The sequence below is a fragment of the Linepithema humile genome, chromosome 7 (assembly GCF_040581485.1).
Source record: "Linepithema humile isolate Giens D197 chromosome 7, Lhum_UNIL_v1.0, whole genome shotgun sequence".
Classification (NCBI taxonomy): domain Eukaryota; kingdom Metazoa; phylum Arthropoda; class Insecta; order Hymenoptera; family Formicidae; genus Linepithema; species Linepithema humile.
In genome coordinates, this window is record NC_090134.1 from 1,587,216 (window position 1) to 1,603,395 (window position 16,180).

At 41.0% G+C, this 16,180-nt stretch overlaps 1 protein-coding gene across 7 annotated transcripts in view; it reads right to left on the bottom strand.

Annotated features, from left to right (window-relative positions):
- The window catches only part of LOC105678415 (pancreatic triacylglycerol lipase-like), a 57,745-nt gene that overhangs the window by 1,685 nt on the left and 39,880 nt on the right, over window positions 1–16,180 (bottom strand). For 2 of the 7 annotated variants that reach the window (XM_012377738.2, XM_012377745.2), the window contains exons 2-7: window positions 4,230–4,396; window positions 3,760–3,914; window positions 2,676–2,795; window positions 2,191–2,337; window positions 1,555–1,783; window positions 676–1,107 (exon numbers count right to left, since the gene is read on the bottom strand). In XM_012377738.2, coding sequence (XP_012233161.1) covers window positions 676–1,107; window positions 1,555–1,783; window positions 2,191–2,337; window positions 2,676–2,795; window positions 3,760–3,914; window positions 4,230–4,396 — 1,250 coding nt within the window. Of the gene's footprint in view, window positions 1–675; window positions 1,108–1,554; window positions 1,784–2,190; window positions 2,338–2,675; window positions 2,796–3,759; window positions 3,915–4,229; window positions 4,397–4,903; window positions 5,409–5,468; window positions 5,849–6,273; window positions 7,151–15,879; window position 16,180 lie in introns of those variants that run through there. The other 5 variants (XM_012377743.2, XM_012377741.2, XM_012377742.2 and 2 more) reach the window with 5 other exon arrangements.

Below are 16,180 nucleotides of genomic sequence, written 5' to 3' on the forward strand. Positions count from 1 at the left end.
CATTCGAGACTTTTACGATGTAGAAATCTCTCTAAGGATATAACAAGACATTGTAATGCAAAGCCAATAATCAACGATGTTCTTAAGGCCAATGTTCACGATACTAGAAATCGGTCCGAGATTTTGGTCCGAGAAACATATAGCCAATAAAATTGCCGTTTTTCCATAAAAAATGCAAGTTGATTGGTTATACATTTCTCGGACTCAGATCTCGGACCGATTTCTAGCATCGTGGACATTGGCTTTTAGGCATTGCTTGCTTTGGGGAAAGTCAGCGATTACCGGTTAAACTTTAATTCCAAAATACGCTTGTCCGTTAGCGTTAAGGGGAAGGTTTTATCGTCTTAGAAAATTATGTACTCAACAATATATACTTGTGTGCTAATGCACGCAAATAGATAATAGACAATTGAAACTGAATTTCATTTTCGTTAGCGTTCTAAGATAAAACTGCGGCCCTATGTCGATCGGTGGACTCGATAATCCTGCGCAGTTCTCTAAACAATTGAAGCAACATGATTAGAAAATTGTGACTTTCTAATCTTCGTAAGATTTCTTATATAACGAAGGTTGATTGTCACATTCTTCTTGATCTGCTAGCAAAAATAAGTGTGAAATATTTAGTATTAGCTTATTCGTTGATTCGAACCGCGAAGGCTCGAACGCCATACTTACTGCAGTACGGATCCTCCTTGCCGGTCATGAAGAAGAATTTCGAGCCCAGCAAGGACGAGACGTCCTGCCCCATCGCCTGGCGCTTCACCAGCGCCGGACTGGTGTCTGCGTGGTAGCCCATTACGCCGCAGCTCAGGCTATTGTTGCTCTTGCAGGAGAAGCATTCGCCCCGCAGGAAGCTCGCGTAGCTCGAGCACTCGTGAGCGACGTATTGACACTTGGAGTTGATGCTCTCGATGAAGAGCTTAAGCGCGCGCACGTGATTGCAGGCGACCAGAACGCGCGAGGCCTCCTCGAGGCCCTCGCGTATCAGAGTCAGCGGCAGCGACGGCGTCGTCTCGCTTAGATCTGTGCAGCCTGGCTGCTCCTTACCGTTGTTCGGGTAGAAGTCCAGGTGTCCGCACGGCTGATTCATCCCGTAACCTGGAAGGCCTTGTTGTGTACTATGTTAGTTCGGATGACGTGATTGATGGCGGAGAACGGCGAAGTTTCATTCATTGGAGAATTCAGAACGGTTCCGAATCGAGCAAACAAATTTCTTGTTTAGGCAAATGAATTTTTTTTATTGATAAAAAAGAAAGTTTTCGCTCTATTAATCCGAAGGTTCCTCGTATCTTTACGATTTATTTTCAGTGTCAGCAATTTTTAGGATATAAAGTTCTGCTTTTACAAGTTTCTGGAAGATTTTACAAACTGACGGATTCAATTTTTTCAATTCTTTTAACAAATTGCAACATGTTTAACTGTTGAAAAATAATAGTCAATCTTTAGAGTTTGTACAAACGGTCGTCTACCGAACTTTTCCGTTCTTAGTTTCATGAGATTTTCCAATAAGTCCATAGAAATAATACTACGCACACAATCGAGTATTGTTCTTACCTAAAAAAAAGATGCTCTTCCCGTCGGTGTGAATTACGTCCACCAATCGAGCATCCGTGTAATCCAGCCGAAGGTGACTCGGCATTCCTTGAAAGTATGGTTCCGCGGGGTCCAAGCCGGTGATGCGACCAATGTTACCGTCCAATTTTTCGCCCGCGTAACCAGCTGTGTGCGCACCGAGACTGTGTCCAATCAAGTGCACATCATTTAGATCCAGGCGGTAGTTCGTCTATTTAGAACAAAAAGAAAGACATAAAAATTAGAGCTCACTTAGATAAAAGATTCGAACACATTATATATCCGAATGGTTCGAACAGTTCAGCGCAAAAAAAAGTGTCGAATTAAAACATCTTGTAGTTTGAACAACTTTCGAATAACTTTTGTCTTTTTATTCTAAGCAAATTATCAAACTGATTTGATTCTGAGCAAATTATTCTTACATTAGCATTGTTATAAATTTCTGCATTTATTATTCAAGATATATCGCAGTTACGTAATTAACATTATGCAATTTTTTTTAAATATATGTTTTTAACAATAATTTATCATAGTCAAGTTGATATACTACATAGCATCGCTTAGAAAGAAATATCTATTAGCTAAAGAAATTCAATCTGCTTAAAATATATCTTTTACCTGCAAGTGCTTAATAAGATTAGCCACTTCGAGTCCGACCAATCTTGTGTTGGCTGTCGCTTGTGTGTACAAGGGTAAACTGCCGCCTGCCCAATCGACTACGATGACGTTGTAATCACCGTGTACCAACAACTCGTTCCTCATTTCCTACAGGCGATGATATATTCCGAGAATAAATGAGTGAGTGTAATGTCTGTCGATTGCTTAAGAGCCTACGTCCGTGTCACCAAACATAACTGTGTCATCGGATCGAATACATTTACTCGCAAATATGATGCAAAGTAACAAAGTGTTTCTTTACCAATGCGACTAACGCGCAATAGATGATGATGTTTAGGCCGAAGATGATTGGCGTATGCAAGATGCCGGTACGTGCGATTATTATTGTACGATCATTCGATTGTATGTGTAATGCGAGATCTCAATCAAATTCGAGAAAATAAAAAGTTATTTAAGTAAGATAACAAAGTGTGAGGTGGCATTACCTTGACCCAATTGCTGAGCGGCGTGTCTATAAAACCATGTATGATAAATTTAGTTTTTCGCTTAGGATTGAAGTTTGAGCTCCCGATGGATTTGTCCTTGGCCACTTTTAACACTTGGCCCTGAAAAAACGGCGATCATATATTGCTGAGTGTAATTTTATTTCGCGATTCGATAATTTATTAATAAATTGGATTAATTTTGCTTTCAATGAAATTTATGAGCCATGTAGTTTCCTCGAAAATAGAATTGTGCCTCGGCATTCTCGCACAAGTAAGTTGGTTGCAAGATAAATCAAGTTGAAAGTTTTCCTTGACCCACTCTGTTTACTAAGGAAGCAATATTGATAAAAATTGTACACATTATCGTAGACATTCATGAGATTGCATATAAATATTGTCGGCAAATTAATCACAAAACGCATAAAAAAAAAGGCATTTATTTTAATTTCACGACTTAGCGATTGTACGTGAAGCGAAGGCGTATGAATGTGCAGTTATGTGATAGGTATGTGATTTCACCGCGCACATTACGCCGCTGATATTGCATTCGATAGTTCTCTCACAGCGGTAAAATTTCCTCTTGGAATATCCATTAAATTATAAATCAGAGATCTTATCTCTCTCTCTGTCTTTCGCTCTCTACACGAATGTGTAAGAATAACGAAACGCGTGCAACACCGCGCGCCTACCCGCCGCGAAACACAGATGTTTTCAATTAATCGAGTTAATTAAGATATCCGCGAATATTAAATTCTGACGGCTAACCGATCGCACGGGGGCGATAATGGGAGAAGGGCGATTCATTTTTCGCTTCGACTGCGCCTCCACGTGCAATTATTCTTGTCGCAAGATGGAATCTAACGAGCGTTAATGTAATTTCTAGATGTGCGCGGTTATGCATGCGGAAGTATTTACCAGCTACACCAGATTATATTAGCCGAGAAATTCTCGGCAGTAGAAAAATTTTTATCTATTTCACGTACAGGTTTCACTTTTGCGTTATGCCCGACGCAACGTACGCGCTTTCAATACGCTCGCTATCGAGAAATGTTATTTTGCGGCAAACTTCACGGCATTCACTTACGTCCAAGGGATTCTGATTTGTGTAGAGGATGAATCTGGTGTTGATGACCTCGCGCGGCAACGGGAATACATTGAGGGGTCGATGAATGAGGTGGTACCAGCTCCTGGTGATATTCAGGCAGCCCAGCTCGTCGTAGCAGCGCGTCTCATTCTCGACTGGAAGATTAATGAATTTTATTCAACGTGAGATATAACATTTTTCGATGATAAATCTTTTTAATCAAATTTTACTTCATCAAACAGAAGAAATTATATCTGTTTTATCATATCTATAAAATTCCGTCTCCTTGCAAGTGAACGAATGATACATAATACGGCCAAAATTGAAAGGTAGGAAAAGTAATCGATTTTAATATGTTTATCGCATTATCATTAACGAAAAGCGCTATTCCGTAATAGTTGCTCACTCTGCTCCTAGATTTTGGTTTTTACAATCTGCTATATATATACTTCAAGATGAGAGATAATTACAAGGCAGCCAAGGTATGTTGACTTCGATCCGATCGCTGCGCGCCCACTGCCAAGGGTCCAGGATTCCGGCGGAGCAGATAATAGGAGTCAATGCGACGAAGAGCAGAACCAGTGCTCCTTCGCCGTTGTCGCCGACTCCTCGCCTGTTCATGCCGCTCCTCCTCATCCTGCAAAACACACGGTGGTCGGTAATGATTTATATTCGCACGGCGATCGCACATAAACTGAAGCTAATGTCACAGTGACGTTACACTTCAGTCGTATTGTTAATTTTTTTATTCACTCTTGCACTCGTTACGACCGTTCCGAACATAAAAAGACTATTATAATAATGAATAAAAATTATTATAGTTAATTGAAATTACTGTATTATTAAAAGATTATTGTAAACTAATTTTTATGGAGACGTTGGGAACGTATTGGATCAAATATGATAAAATCGTTGAGCAAATATTGAAAATTCGTTGGCGAATCCTGTCACATGTGTAGTTAAATCGTTACTGACTACTTTGGTTGTCAAATCCGAAGGATTCTGCCGAGCGTGAGATCTGAGTGCCGAATAATGGCTTTCGGTTCCTGACAAATCAAGATTTCAATCATCTCGAAAAAAGTTCACAGAAGGATATTTGTGAAGGTTTGTGAAGGTCGTCATTCTCATTTTACATTAAGATTACCTTGGAATGGCTGCAAGTATTCACGGTATATTTTGAGATAATTTGCAAAAGAATTAAATTTAACGGCAGATTAGCTGAAATACTAATTGAAATGCTGTAATGAAACTCAACACGAAATAAGCCGCTGTCAATAATATCACTTTTTTTTAGACGAGCCTTCACTTAGGCTTCGTTCACTTCAGAGAGTCAGCGTTATCATAATCACGCTATATATATGTAGGTGCCATTATTTACACTACGATTCGCACCACGTGTAATCATATGTTGATGGCCACGACAATAAAATGAGGAACAGGAAGTCGAATCTTCGTTAACGTGTTTGACATCTCGATGATGTAATCGGCGTATGTACATCGTTAAGTCTCGACATTATTATTTTTCTATTGTGCGACAGGCGAGCAATTATATCTTGTGTAAACTTCGTTGCACTACAATTTCGAATATCAACAAAGCAATTCGTCGTTCTAACTGCAGCCTTCTGTTATCTCTTATACAATCGGATGTTATGTCACTTGCATGAGTGCCTCATTGAACCTAGATTATGTCACACGCATGTCGCACTTACGTGAAGAAGTGCAGAAACACTGGCGGTCAATAACTAGAAGTATCCTCGCATATCCTTATCACATCAAGCTGTCATTGATAGCGGTGCTTTCACCAGTCGTCTATCCACTTCGCGGCAGAAAACATGCTTAAACATGCAACACTTCGCGTCAACCGGTTGTCAATTTAAGTGCATTCTCTCGTAAACAGGTAGACTGCATTAATTCGTTTTTGGTTTTGTCAACCGGCTGTATGGCACGAGAGAGCGCAATATTATTTCCGCAAAGCAAGATTGTTGCCGGTAAGTGAAAAATGTTTATATCAGAAAAAGATTGATATCTATATTTTAACAAAATACAGCCCTTTTTCCGGTTTATCAATTCAAATAAAAGTAATTTAATACGCGAAAATGATTGCAAAGCGAAGGCTTAATCTTTTGCTAAAATACAGTCAAACATATTTATACGCGGATTCTCAGTTTGAAAATTAAAATAATTAATTTCGCACAAAAATATTCGCGAAGCTGGAGGCTTAAGAGAAAAAAAATTAAGATTTAGTTTCTTCGCAAAATACACTTAAGAATTTATTTATATTTCTTGCGAATTTTCTAAAATAATCAATTCGTGCAAAAAATATTAACAAAGCGAAAAGCTGGGGATAAAAGAATTATCATTTCTCAATACCGTGAAATTAAAACTTGAGTTTCTAATTATTGTTGCAAAATAAATTATTTAAGTTAATTATTTGCAGCGATGTCAGATGAAAAATGTTTCGGAAGCGCTCGAAGGCGATGGAATGCAACGAAAAGAGTAGAGATAATTCGAAACCTGTTATCGGACGAATATGGACAGCGTCGCGCGGAATGTTAAACAGTGTTTTCTGCATTCCTCGCAGGCAGCTGCGTACGCGGACGCACTAAGACTTTTCTCATGATCATCGATCGGCCGTTCAATGAGTCATGCATAACGGTACACGCTTCGCTGAGAACGCTTTATTATCCTCTATCGCGATCGCGGCAATTCCGAAACTCTCGCGCTGTTTATCATTTTCGAGTTGCGCGCATACTGACCGCTCGGTTAACTACTTTCGGCCTTTCTGCCTTTGCGCTACCACTTTCCCCTACTTCCGCAATGAATGTCCTAGAGGTACAATCGAATATTTTCATCGCAATTACTTCCAGTCTTTCAAGTATCAAGCGGCTTGATCGACGGCTGATTCGATAATTGCTGAAACGCTCACGTGAGAATCGTAAGCATTTATTTCTGCGTCCGGTTTGATTTTCTAAATGTTGTCAAAACATTTTTTTTTTTCTCATTTTCTCGGTAATTTATTTACAACGGCCGTAAGCCCGGACAAGTCTAATACGTGAAGCAAATTAAGATAACGATCGATAGGTCCGCAACCGCGATATCGATGCCTCTCTCGTCCGAAAATTGCAAGTGGATATCGCTTTTGTGTATGTGTGTTTTTTTTATTGCTTTTGCTCTCGAGCTCTCGGAAGCTGTCATGAGATGGGCCGAAAGGGGAAACCGGTTCCTCTTTCTCTCTTTCTTCCTCGGACCGCACATTTCACCGCGGTTGCTTCGGGTATTAAATAATTATTATTTCGAAAGCGAGAGTATGCGTGGTGTGTAACCGCGCGGCGCCAGTCGCACGAGGAAGGAGAGGCGCAACGTCGGCCTCCGTATAATTGTGGCCCAGATTCGGCGTCCTTCCCTGCGGCAATGCTGTACCACTTCCTGCATATATCCCTCTCCCTTCCTCTCTTTCTCTTTCCGCCTTTCTGTGCCTGCATTTTAAAAGCTGTATCATATTGCATCAAGCGCATAAAGAGCACGTCATTTGCTAAGATATTTAAGAATTATATGTAATATTATCAAATTTATTAAACAAAATTACACGTAATGATAAAGAGTTGCCTCGAATTTGAGACACCGCGATCAGGGAAATTATACGATATTGAGAATACGTCTTCTGTTTCGTATAATCAATCTGTTCACTATCGAGCGTAGATGACAACTGGACAATTCGAAGCGTTCACTCGAATGAGCGTGCGCCTCTTTTTTTCGCACCACATTTCGTGAAAACTTAAATTCCATTTTCTTTATCTTTTTTGTTTCGTATTAGCACTCGCAGTTTTCTTTTCTTACGCAAGCGACGGTGTACAACGGCGTGTCGCGCTGCCATGACTAATTGTACAGGAAGTGCGTATCGCATGTTCTGTCGCCCCGCGGAAACGCCGCATTTTTCAGCACGCGCTTGTCCCTCGTGCTCTCTTGAGTATCAAACATATTTTGCAAGCACCAGTTCTCCGTGCGAATCGATTTTATTTGCGAGATTATGTGAGAAAGCGTGGCGCGCGCGATCTTGAACCTGAATGATCGAATGCTTGTATGAAACTTCTTATCTTTAAAATTAAAAATATTGAAAATTATTATATCATCTGTTCCATATGCAGTTTTAAGAACAGAATACATCCATCGTTGGTTTACACTTGTTATCATTTAACAAATTCATAATTTAGCATCTTGGATTTAATAATTTAATAATTTAAAAAAAAAATCAGAAATTTATCACTTTCTCTCTGTTTAAAATTAAAAAAATAAAATATGAAATTTGAATACTACATCATAAGAGAAAGGAGAAACTACACACAGCAATATTTTTCAGTAAGCAACTTTGAGCTCTGAATTATATCCGGTTCATTGACTACGATTAAGCATTCTAATTTATGCGTTAAATATTTTAATATATAAACTAAATCTAGCACTACTAAATAATATTACATATAATTCTAGTTTACAGATTATGTAATCATATTACATTATGTAAACATATTCAAATTTATCAAGAAAGGTTTCTACAGTTCTATGTATACATCGTTTTTACGAGCCCACAGTCCTGGTTGTAAAAATTTCTCAAAAATCATAAAATTAGAGCAGTGATCGGCGAAATTGCGATAGATCGACCATTTTAAAAATTCTCTTTTAATATAAATTGGCTTTTTACGTAATAAATAATTTACACCAATTTAAGTAAAGAACTCAAATTTCGGGACCAGATATTGACAATGTCGTCTCTCGACGAAGGATGTTTTGAAATCAAGACGAAAGTCGCCAGAAGAAATGAGAGAGCGCGGCGCCAGCGTCATCGTCATGACCTAATCTAATCTGCGAGACAAGACAGGAGAAATTCTTCTTCCGATCTTTTGCTTACGTGCGATGTAATCGCGTCTTTCTTTCTCTCTCCCTCGTACACGCTCATGTTTTCATGCGTCTCCTGCCGTTGCGTAACAACGCGTGGCCACAAATTCGTACGAACACCGGCATAAATTTCACCATCTTGACTCGACTCAACTCAGCGGCTCGCAACAATAATTTAAAAAACAACTTCCCCCAAGCGAGGCGTTTGTTAAGCCCGACGTAATCCGAGATGTCGCGTAATTCCATGCGAATAAAATACCTGCCGTTTCTCGTGGCTGATATACGAGAATCTTCCTCTCTCATCTTCGAGAAGCTTGCAATTATACGACGTATAATAAAGACTGTGTAATTAGGAGACAACTCTTCGATGAAACCGAGAAAGTAATTATCCGAAGGCATTGATACGAGTGTTACGTATATTTGCAATTTTTAATCGGAAAATGGAAGATATATTATTATCTCTATCCATTCTAACAGACATTAAAATAAATTTAATTAACAAATTTAATTTCAATAAATAGTAAATGAAGAAATGTCATAATTTTTTTATTTTCTGTATTTTCGAAAAATAGCATGATATTTTTAATTATACTGTATTTATCACATATTTTTTTATTCTACAATTGTTGATTCTTGTTGATACTCGTCGAAAATCATAATTTTGCACGCATATAGTTGATATTGTACACTTCAGTGCGATAAAGAAAGAGAACGTGCTTTCACAACGACAGGGATTGATTTTTACGCATGTATGAATTTTCGCGTGTATTTTTTGCAGATTGTTATCACAACTATCGTGATGTATCGCAATTGCGTGATTTACGCTTGATCGATTTAATTGTTGACGAAAAGATATTTTTACTTGCTCATAAAGTGAAACGGAGCATGAAAATACATATGTGTGGTCGTGATTATTTTAATAGATCCAGCTGTGCCGCTTCCTTGTGGCGAATCACGCTTAATTGTCGCGATAATTAGGTTCTCTTCTTTGTGACACGTTGCGAGATTTAATCTCGCAACACTTCAGTGCATATCTTCATTCGATATGTCCTGACAGTCGCGATAATCCGACAATATTACCGCTCGCGGTGCGATAAATGAGATTACGCGAAATATCTTGGGACCCGATGTGCACGCAAGCGCGAGTCATTCAACCCGGAATACGAGAATCCTTCTCTCATTAACGACACAATAAACGTATATAGATTTATTGTCGTCGATAGTGGCGGAAATATCTCTTCTAGATATCGGTAGAACATTTTTACGTGTTCAAAATAACTTATATAACAGCATGTGTGTATGCAGTTAATCGATAAGCAGCCATTAATTATCCTTTTATTTGCGATATTTGAAGGGGATAAAAAATCGATACTTTTAGAATTAATACTAGAAACTAAATGAGAAACGTGTTTTATTAATGGTTCCGCTATCAGGAAAGTGAGAAAGACTAGAATTGCCACTTGAGCGATTTGATAAACAATTTTATTATAGTTATATAATGTGTAATGCACTTGTTTGCTCCCTCGCTCGTAAAAGCGATCTCCATCCCCCTCTCAGGTTTCTCTCCCCCTCCGTTTCTTTCGTACGTGCAAGCGACGCCGCGCGTCGCACGCTCACCGTCACAATTGATAGCTTTCCAACGATCGGCCTTTACACTGACCTACATACCTGGCATAACAGTGGCCGACGGGTGTACTCGCGCGATCGAGCGGCGGCCGCGCGTACTCCCGCCGTGGCCGCCGCTGTAATCACGCGTGCGTTCACGCGTGCACTCACGAGGCTCGACCGACGCGAGTGTATTTATGCCCGTGGCGTCACCTCACGCGGAGAGACGAATGCAACGCTTGGTGCTTGCAGCGAGACTCGAATGTGCCGTTGCACAAGGAACGTAAACTAAGGAACATTCGAGACAGAACGCGGCTCCGTCGCCGCGAAGAAACCGCTCGGAGAAATTCTCCGCGACGCAACGTCGTGTTTAACACGCCAGAACACGTGCTGCATTTTGTAACGCCATGCCGCACGCGTTGGATGAAGATCTTGTGATTCTTCAGAGCTTCGTCCTTTCCACGTTATTAAATAATGTTTAATAGTATAATGAGGCTTGCACATACATGCAAATATTATACAACAAATTATCCTTGTAATTTTCTAAATGTAATTGAGTGTAATATGCATGCTGTGAGCGTGCTACGAAAAGAGTGTAATCAACTCTAATTTCTTCAAACTTTAATTCGCGGCTTGATTCAGCGGCTCGCTTTGAAATATGTATTTCCCAAGAAATCATTAATTCTCATTTAATCGTACGATCTGCTATCACAAGTAATGTCGGAAATATAACTATCATACAGGCGCATTTCCGGTATTACTGTTAATAACAGATTGTACGATAAACTTGAAATGTAATGTTTTCTACGAAAAAAAATTTCAGACGAGTTATTTAATTAAGTTGTTGAATTAAAATTCGGAAAACGTAAAGTTGGTTGCACTTTTTCCACAATGATGGTTTGCACGAAAACCTTTGCAAGTTTTCACGCTAGGAATTCGCTCCCATTGCACCGCTCTAATTAGATAATCGTCGCGTTTCCTAGTTGCAAACATAAAAGAAGCCGACTTTATCTCGCACGGTCTGTCCACTCGGCGCAGGTGTCCGCGCGAGAAACACCGTCACTTTTTTGCAGCCCGACCTAAGTAAACAGTGCGTTCCTTGGACATGCGTTTTTCGCGCGGACGTAATTGGATAATTTCCGAGCTATTCCGGGTTTTCTTGTCCGTTTGCATCAGTCCGGAATTCCTTCGATGTCGGAAGAATTTAGCGAAAGATAATCTAGACAGATCATAAGTTCGAATTTTATAAAAGTTCGATCTGTAGATAAAAAATCGATTAAATTACAAAGGTGGAACGACTTAATGAGTATCGCATTCCAACTCAGAGTTTTATAAATGTCTCAGCTAAGAGATATAAATAAATCTTTCGCGTTAGACGCGGAGTTTTCTCTGGTAAAATTCCAATTAAGCACATCGCAATTTACTCGCTACAAACGAGTTCTCGTCAGATTAATTACTTTCTAGTTCGAGGGGCCATCGACGTACATCGCGATTTCCTTCGGCGTCTTTCAATAAGTCGCCGCGATCGTTCCATCAATTTCACTCGTGGCCTGCGTGGCCACGAAAAATTCAATGCCGCGACATTTGCGCGCAATGCTTCGATGTATGAATGCATCTCGGATATTTCGAGCTTCATTTTTCTAGTTTGGATTTTAGCAATCGCGACTTAGCGAAAGCGTGCAGCAGGCTAAGAGATATAAATGCAACGCCCCGTATAATAGCCAATACCCCAAACGCTTAAGATAATTTTGTTGACAATTAACGAGATGAGGCACGACAAAACCGCTTTATTAACGGTGTTTTATCGCGCGCATACAGCGAGATTTAAAGATAATCTTGCCGGAAGCCGTGCATTAACTTATCGTCCAATTAGTTCGTAATTAGCACGTCGAGGCGCGTTTTGCATCAGCGCTTCATCACAACGGCATTATTCGCCGCTTCTTCGAGGAGCGCTCGTGCAGACCGTACAATCGGTGAATGAATGATATATCGACGCGATCGGTCGGCGCGATGCGCCGTTAATTGCGCTGGCGTGTGTGCAATCTCGCTCTAACAAGACTCGCAGCCCGGACGCGGAAGCGATGGACGGGCGCGCGCGCGCTTCACGAGAGATGCGCTAGAGAATGCAGATGCAGGCGATCGCGAAAGTTGCAGCGCCCGCCGCCGCCGTCGAGTTTCTACGTAATGACTCGCGCCATGTGCACGTGATTTTTTTCACTCAACATTTCTCTACACGACGATCGGCGTTTTTATCTTCTTCGGCGATCACGATTTTGCGCTTCAATGTCGCGTCCGGGCACGAACGACGCGCATGTTCCGCTTCTCTCATCTCTGTTCATTGGTAGGCGAGACCCGGCGTCGACCGTGAACGACGACAGAGGAAGAGCGAAGTAACGCAAGAAAGAGAGACGCGTCGACTTGGTAAATAACTGGTTAAATAACTGGTCGTTAAGGTGTCGCGATTAGGCGGTGAATCGACGTGATGAGAGAATAAGGCGGCGTGTCGAACGAGATCGACGTAAAAGGAAACAGCGCGAGAAAGTTTATTTTGTTTTCAAACATCAATTTCTGTAATCGTGCGTATCCTGGACTCGTGTCGAGTTATTCAATGGAATTTCAAAATTAAATGTGGTGAGAGGTCCACTTTACTACGGCGTTTATCGGAACACTTTGCGTAAAGATTATTTTCTGCCGGAAAGCCGTTCGGGAAAATCAAGCCGACGGAGTTTCTTTATGCGTTTGTCAAAAAGAAACGCGCGGGCATTTTTTCCGCCGAGTCCTGTACACGCGCGAGCGATTATTTACAAACGGCACACCCCCGCGGCTTTCAGCTTGCCGGGAGAACGGGTCGTTGGTATGTTGCGCCGGTGTATAGCCGTTTTCACGGTTTTCGAGCAACCGCGCGTGCCGCACGTAGCCGACACGCAGACTGCGCTTTAGCACGGTTAACGGGGAAGCCATGTTTTCTTGCGGAAGTGCCGCACGCACGGAGAGACGGCTCGTTGCACGCGTATGTACGATTCGCGTAACGCACGGATTTGTCGTTGCGTAAGTAATGCACTAATGCCCTTTGCGAGTTGCGCGCGGCACTTGCGGCGGTGTGACGACAGATGCATATCGGCGCGAAGGCCAGAAAGATCAGCTCTTGCGACATTCGCAGCTGCATTGCGAGCGTTATATAATAAAGAGACATTTCGTTTTGTTTGGTTTTTCCACTGCAAACACTCGCCAGCCTTTTCCGCGATAAAGGCTTTCCCTTCAAATTCTACGCGAGAAAGGCGGTCGATTGGAGAACGAAGTTTTCTGTTCGCAAGGCGCATGAGATCTGTTAAAGTGCCAGAAGTAAAGTATTCTCTGTAAATTTGTAGAAAATAGTTCAGTTTCATGCTATCGCATGACAGGACGAAATTATTCGTTTAAGCTTTATAGCTATTGCCGGCAACGATATTAGCGAAATAGCTTGCAATGTGCAAAATTATAGTCTCCTCGCGCCGAAACGCGCAAGGTCGCGCGTGTCTCGACTCTGGCAAAATGTTTCCACGTGAATAACTGGATATTAACGGATACGAGGAGCTGCCACGATTATTTTCCCAGATAACGGAAGAATAATCTTCTTAAATTACCGGAATCTTGCGTAGCAACACTCGTTAGCGTCATCGAAGCGTGCATCTCACGGCTGCATTCTGCGCTCGCCGTGGACTTCCTTCTTCGTGCCGTTGCATCCACGGTATTTCGAGAAATCCTTTTTTGAAACCTGCGCGTGTTATGAGGAAATGCAGACCTACCGAATCGAAAGTGCGCCGTGAGCGCATACAGCGTTAAAATCGCCTCAATCATCAATAATCGCAACGCGGTGAACGGAGTCCCCGGGCGTCCTCAAACATCATTAAATCGTTAAACAGTGACGATATTTTCGCTATTTTTATTTGTTTTACATTCGGAGGCCTTGAATTCCCATTTTGCAAGCGTAACTTCGGCGAATATTGCACCGATATGTTAATTGCGAAATAAAATATCGAACATGACTACGTTTCGCTTTTAAATCGTCTCAAACACGAATAAAAGCCGACGCGAGCGCATTTCCGCAAACTCGAAATGTGCGTTTAATCGATAGTTAAATTATATTCTACGCAGACTGCAATTATTTCGTGCGAGCTGGCTCGAATGGCGCAAAAAGGAAAAGAGACGGAAGTGATAAACGTGGCACGTACTCGTGGGCTATGTGATTAAAGGCTCCCACAGTCGAGCTAATCGATAGTACGCTCAGGTTCAGCGATCGGGATTTCCGCATGACCTCGAACTTCCTTGTAGGAATCGTGGAATCGATCGCCGCCAATCTGCACATGTGATATATAGAGCTCCTCGGGCTCGAGACTCTTTAGATCGGTTCAGCTTTGCGGCGGTAGGCCCGCCTACGTACATGTGGGCTTGTCTCTCTCTCTGGAGAAAGTCCCGCATTACTCGCCTATAATTCTATCTGTATAGTCGCCGTTCTTTCTTCATCGCGTACTGTATTTCCGAAATCCGCGAAAACCTTGAGAAACGCTCATGGCAATTACCGTCTTCACAAATTACATAGCGATGGTATTTAAAGGTCGTATTTGAGATGCTTAGTAATTATGCAAAATTGTAATGTACGGCTTAAAACATTTTTTTGCCACGCATTTTGCGCGAACAGTGAGTTGAAATAATAAATAGATGTATAGACTGAATGTTTGAAGTCAAAATAGGTAAAGTCTGTCTAAAAAAAAAAGTACAGTATTTTATATCAGACAAATAAGAGTCCGAGCATAATATATAAACTTTATAATAGTGATTGGAGCCAAAAATAGGGCAATTTTACTGACACACGATCGGTGACGATTGCAGCATCGTTTGAAAAACGACGCGATTGGACGTGCTGTGATTTCGAACACGTGGTTTGAATTGAAATTGTCTCTTACGATACGCATGAATATGTCGCGTAGATGGTACTTTTTTCAATGCGACATATGTGATTAATTTCCTAGAAACACAGGTTGATAAATGTTGTAAAACTTTGAAGAATTGTGAGAATATCCGATCTGAATAAATTAGACTTTTACTTTTACTTTAGCTGACTTACATCTGCATTGAATCACTCATATGATTTCGCGCCATTATTTTATCAAGGTCGTGAGAGTCAGTGACACAGTTGCTTTCGCGTCAGTTAAAACTGCAGCTAGGAGAAAAAGCATTCTTGTGCATTTGTAGACAACACCAGGAAAAAGTACAGTATAATTTCGGTATAATTTGGAAACGCAAATTGTTTACTTCTATTCTTTTCTTACTTTTTTCCTCCATCACTTTATAATTTCATTTGTTGCGATGTTATTGAATGAATGAGTGCGACGACCACTTGCGTAGTATCGAAGTATGAGCTCATTAAATCTTATAAATATTAAAATATATTTCTTAACACTCTATAAATATTAAAATGTTAAAAAGACTGACTTGAAAAATAAAAATACAGTTATCATATCTGTGTACGCTTCTGCACTGTTATTGTTTGACTTCAAACGATGCTTCAGTTAATATCTTTTATCGAACATCGTGCTGAATTTTGCACGAAACTCGATGCATCGATGCGATTTACTAAGGACTCACATTTTTGAAGTCGTTCTCTCATGTCACAAAGTCATCCTCCCGTTTATCGGTCCATCGCAGGATTTTCCACGCAGTCGTTGATTGTCACATGTATTTACGCGGTCTTCACGAGCTGTACGTGTTCGAGATTAACATTACCCTCGCGAGCCACCCCGGACGTTAGCGATACTTTATTCTCTTTGCTAAAGCAAGGGGAAAAATTTCACGAGAGAAATTTGCGAGCCACCGCTCGTTCCGCAGCGCAGCTCGAGAGGAACGAAACACGCTTCGTGGTGAGAGGCCGGCGCACGACTGTTCGAAT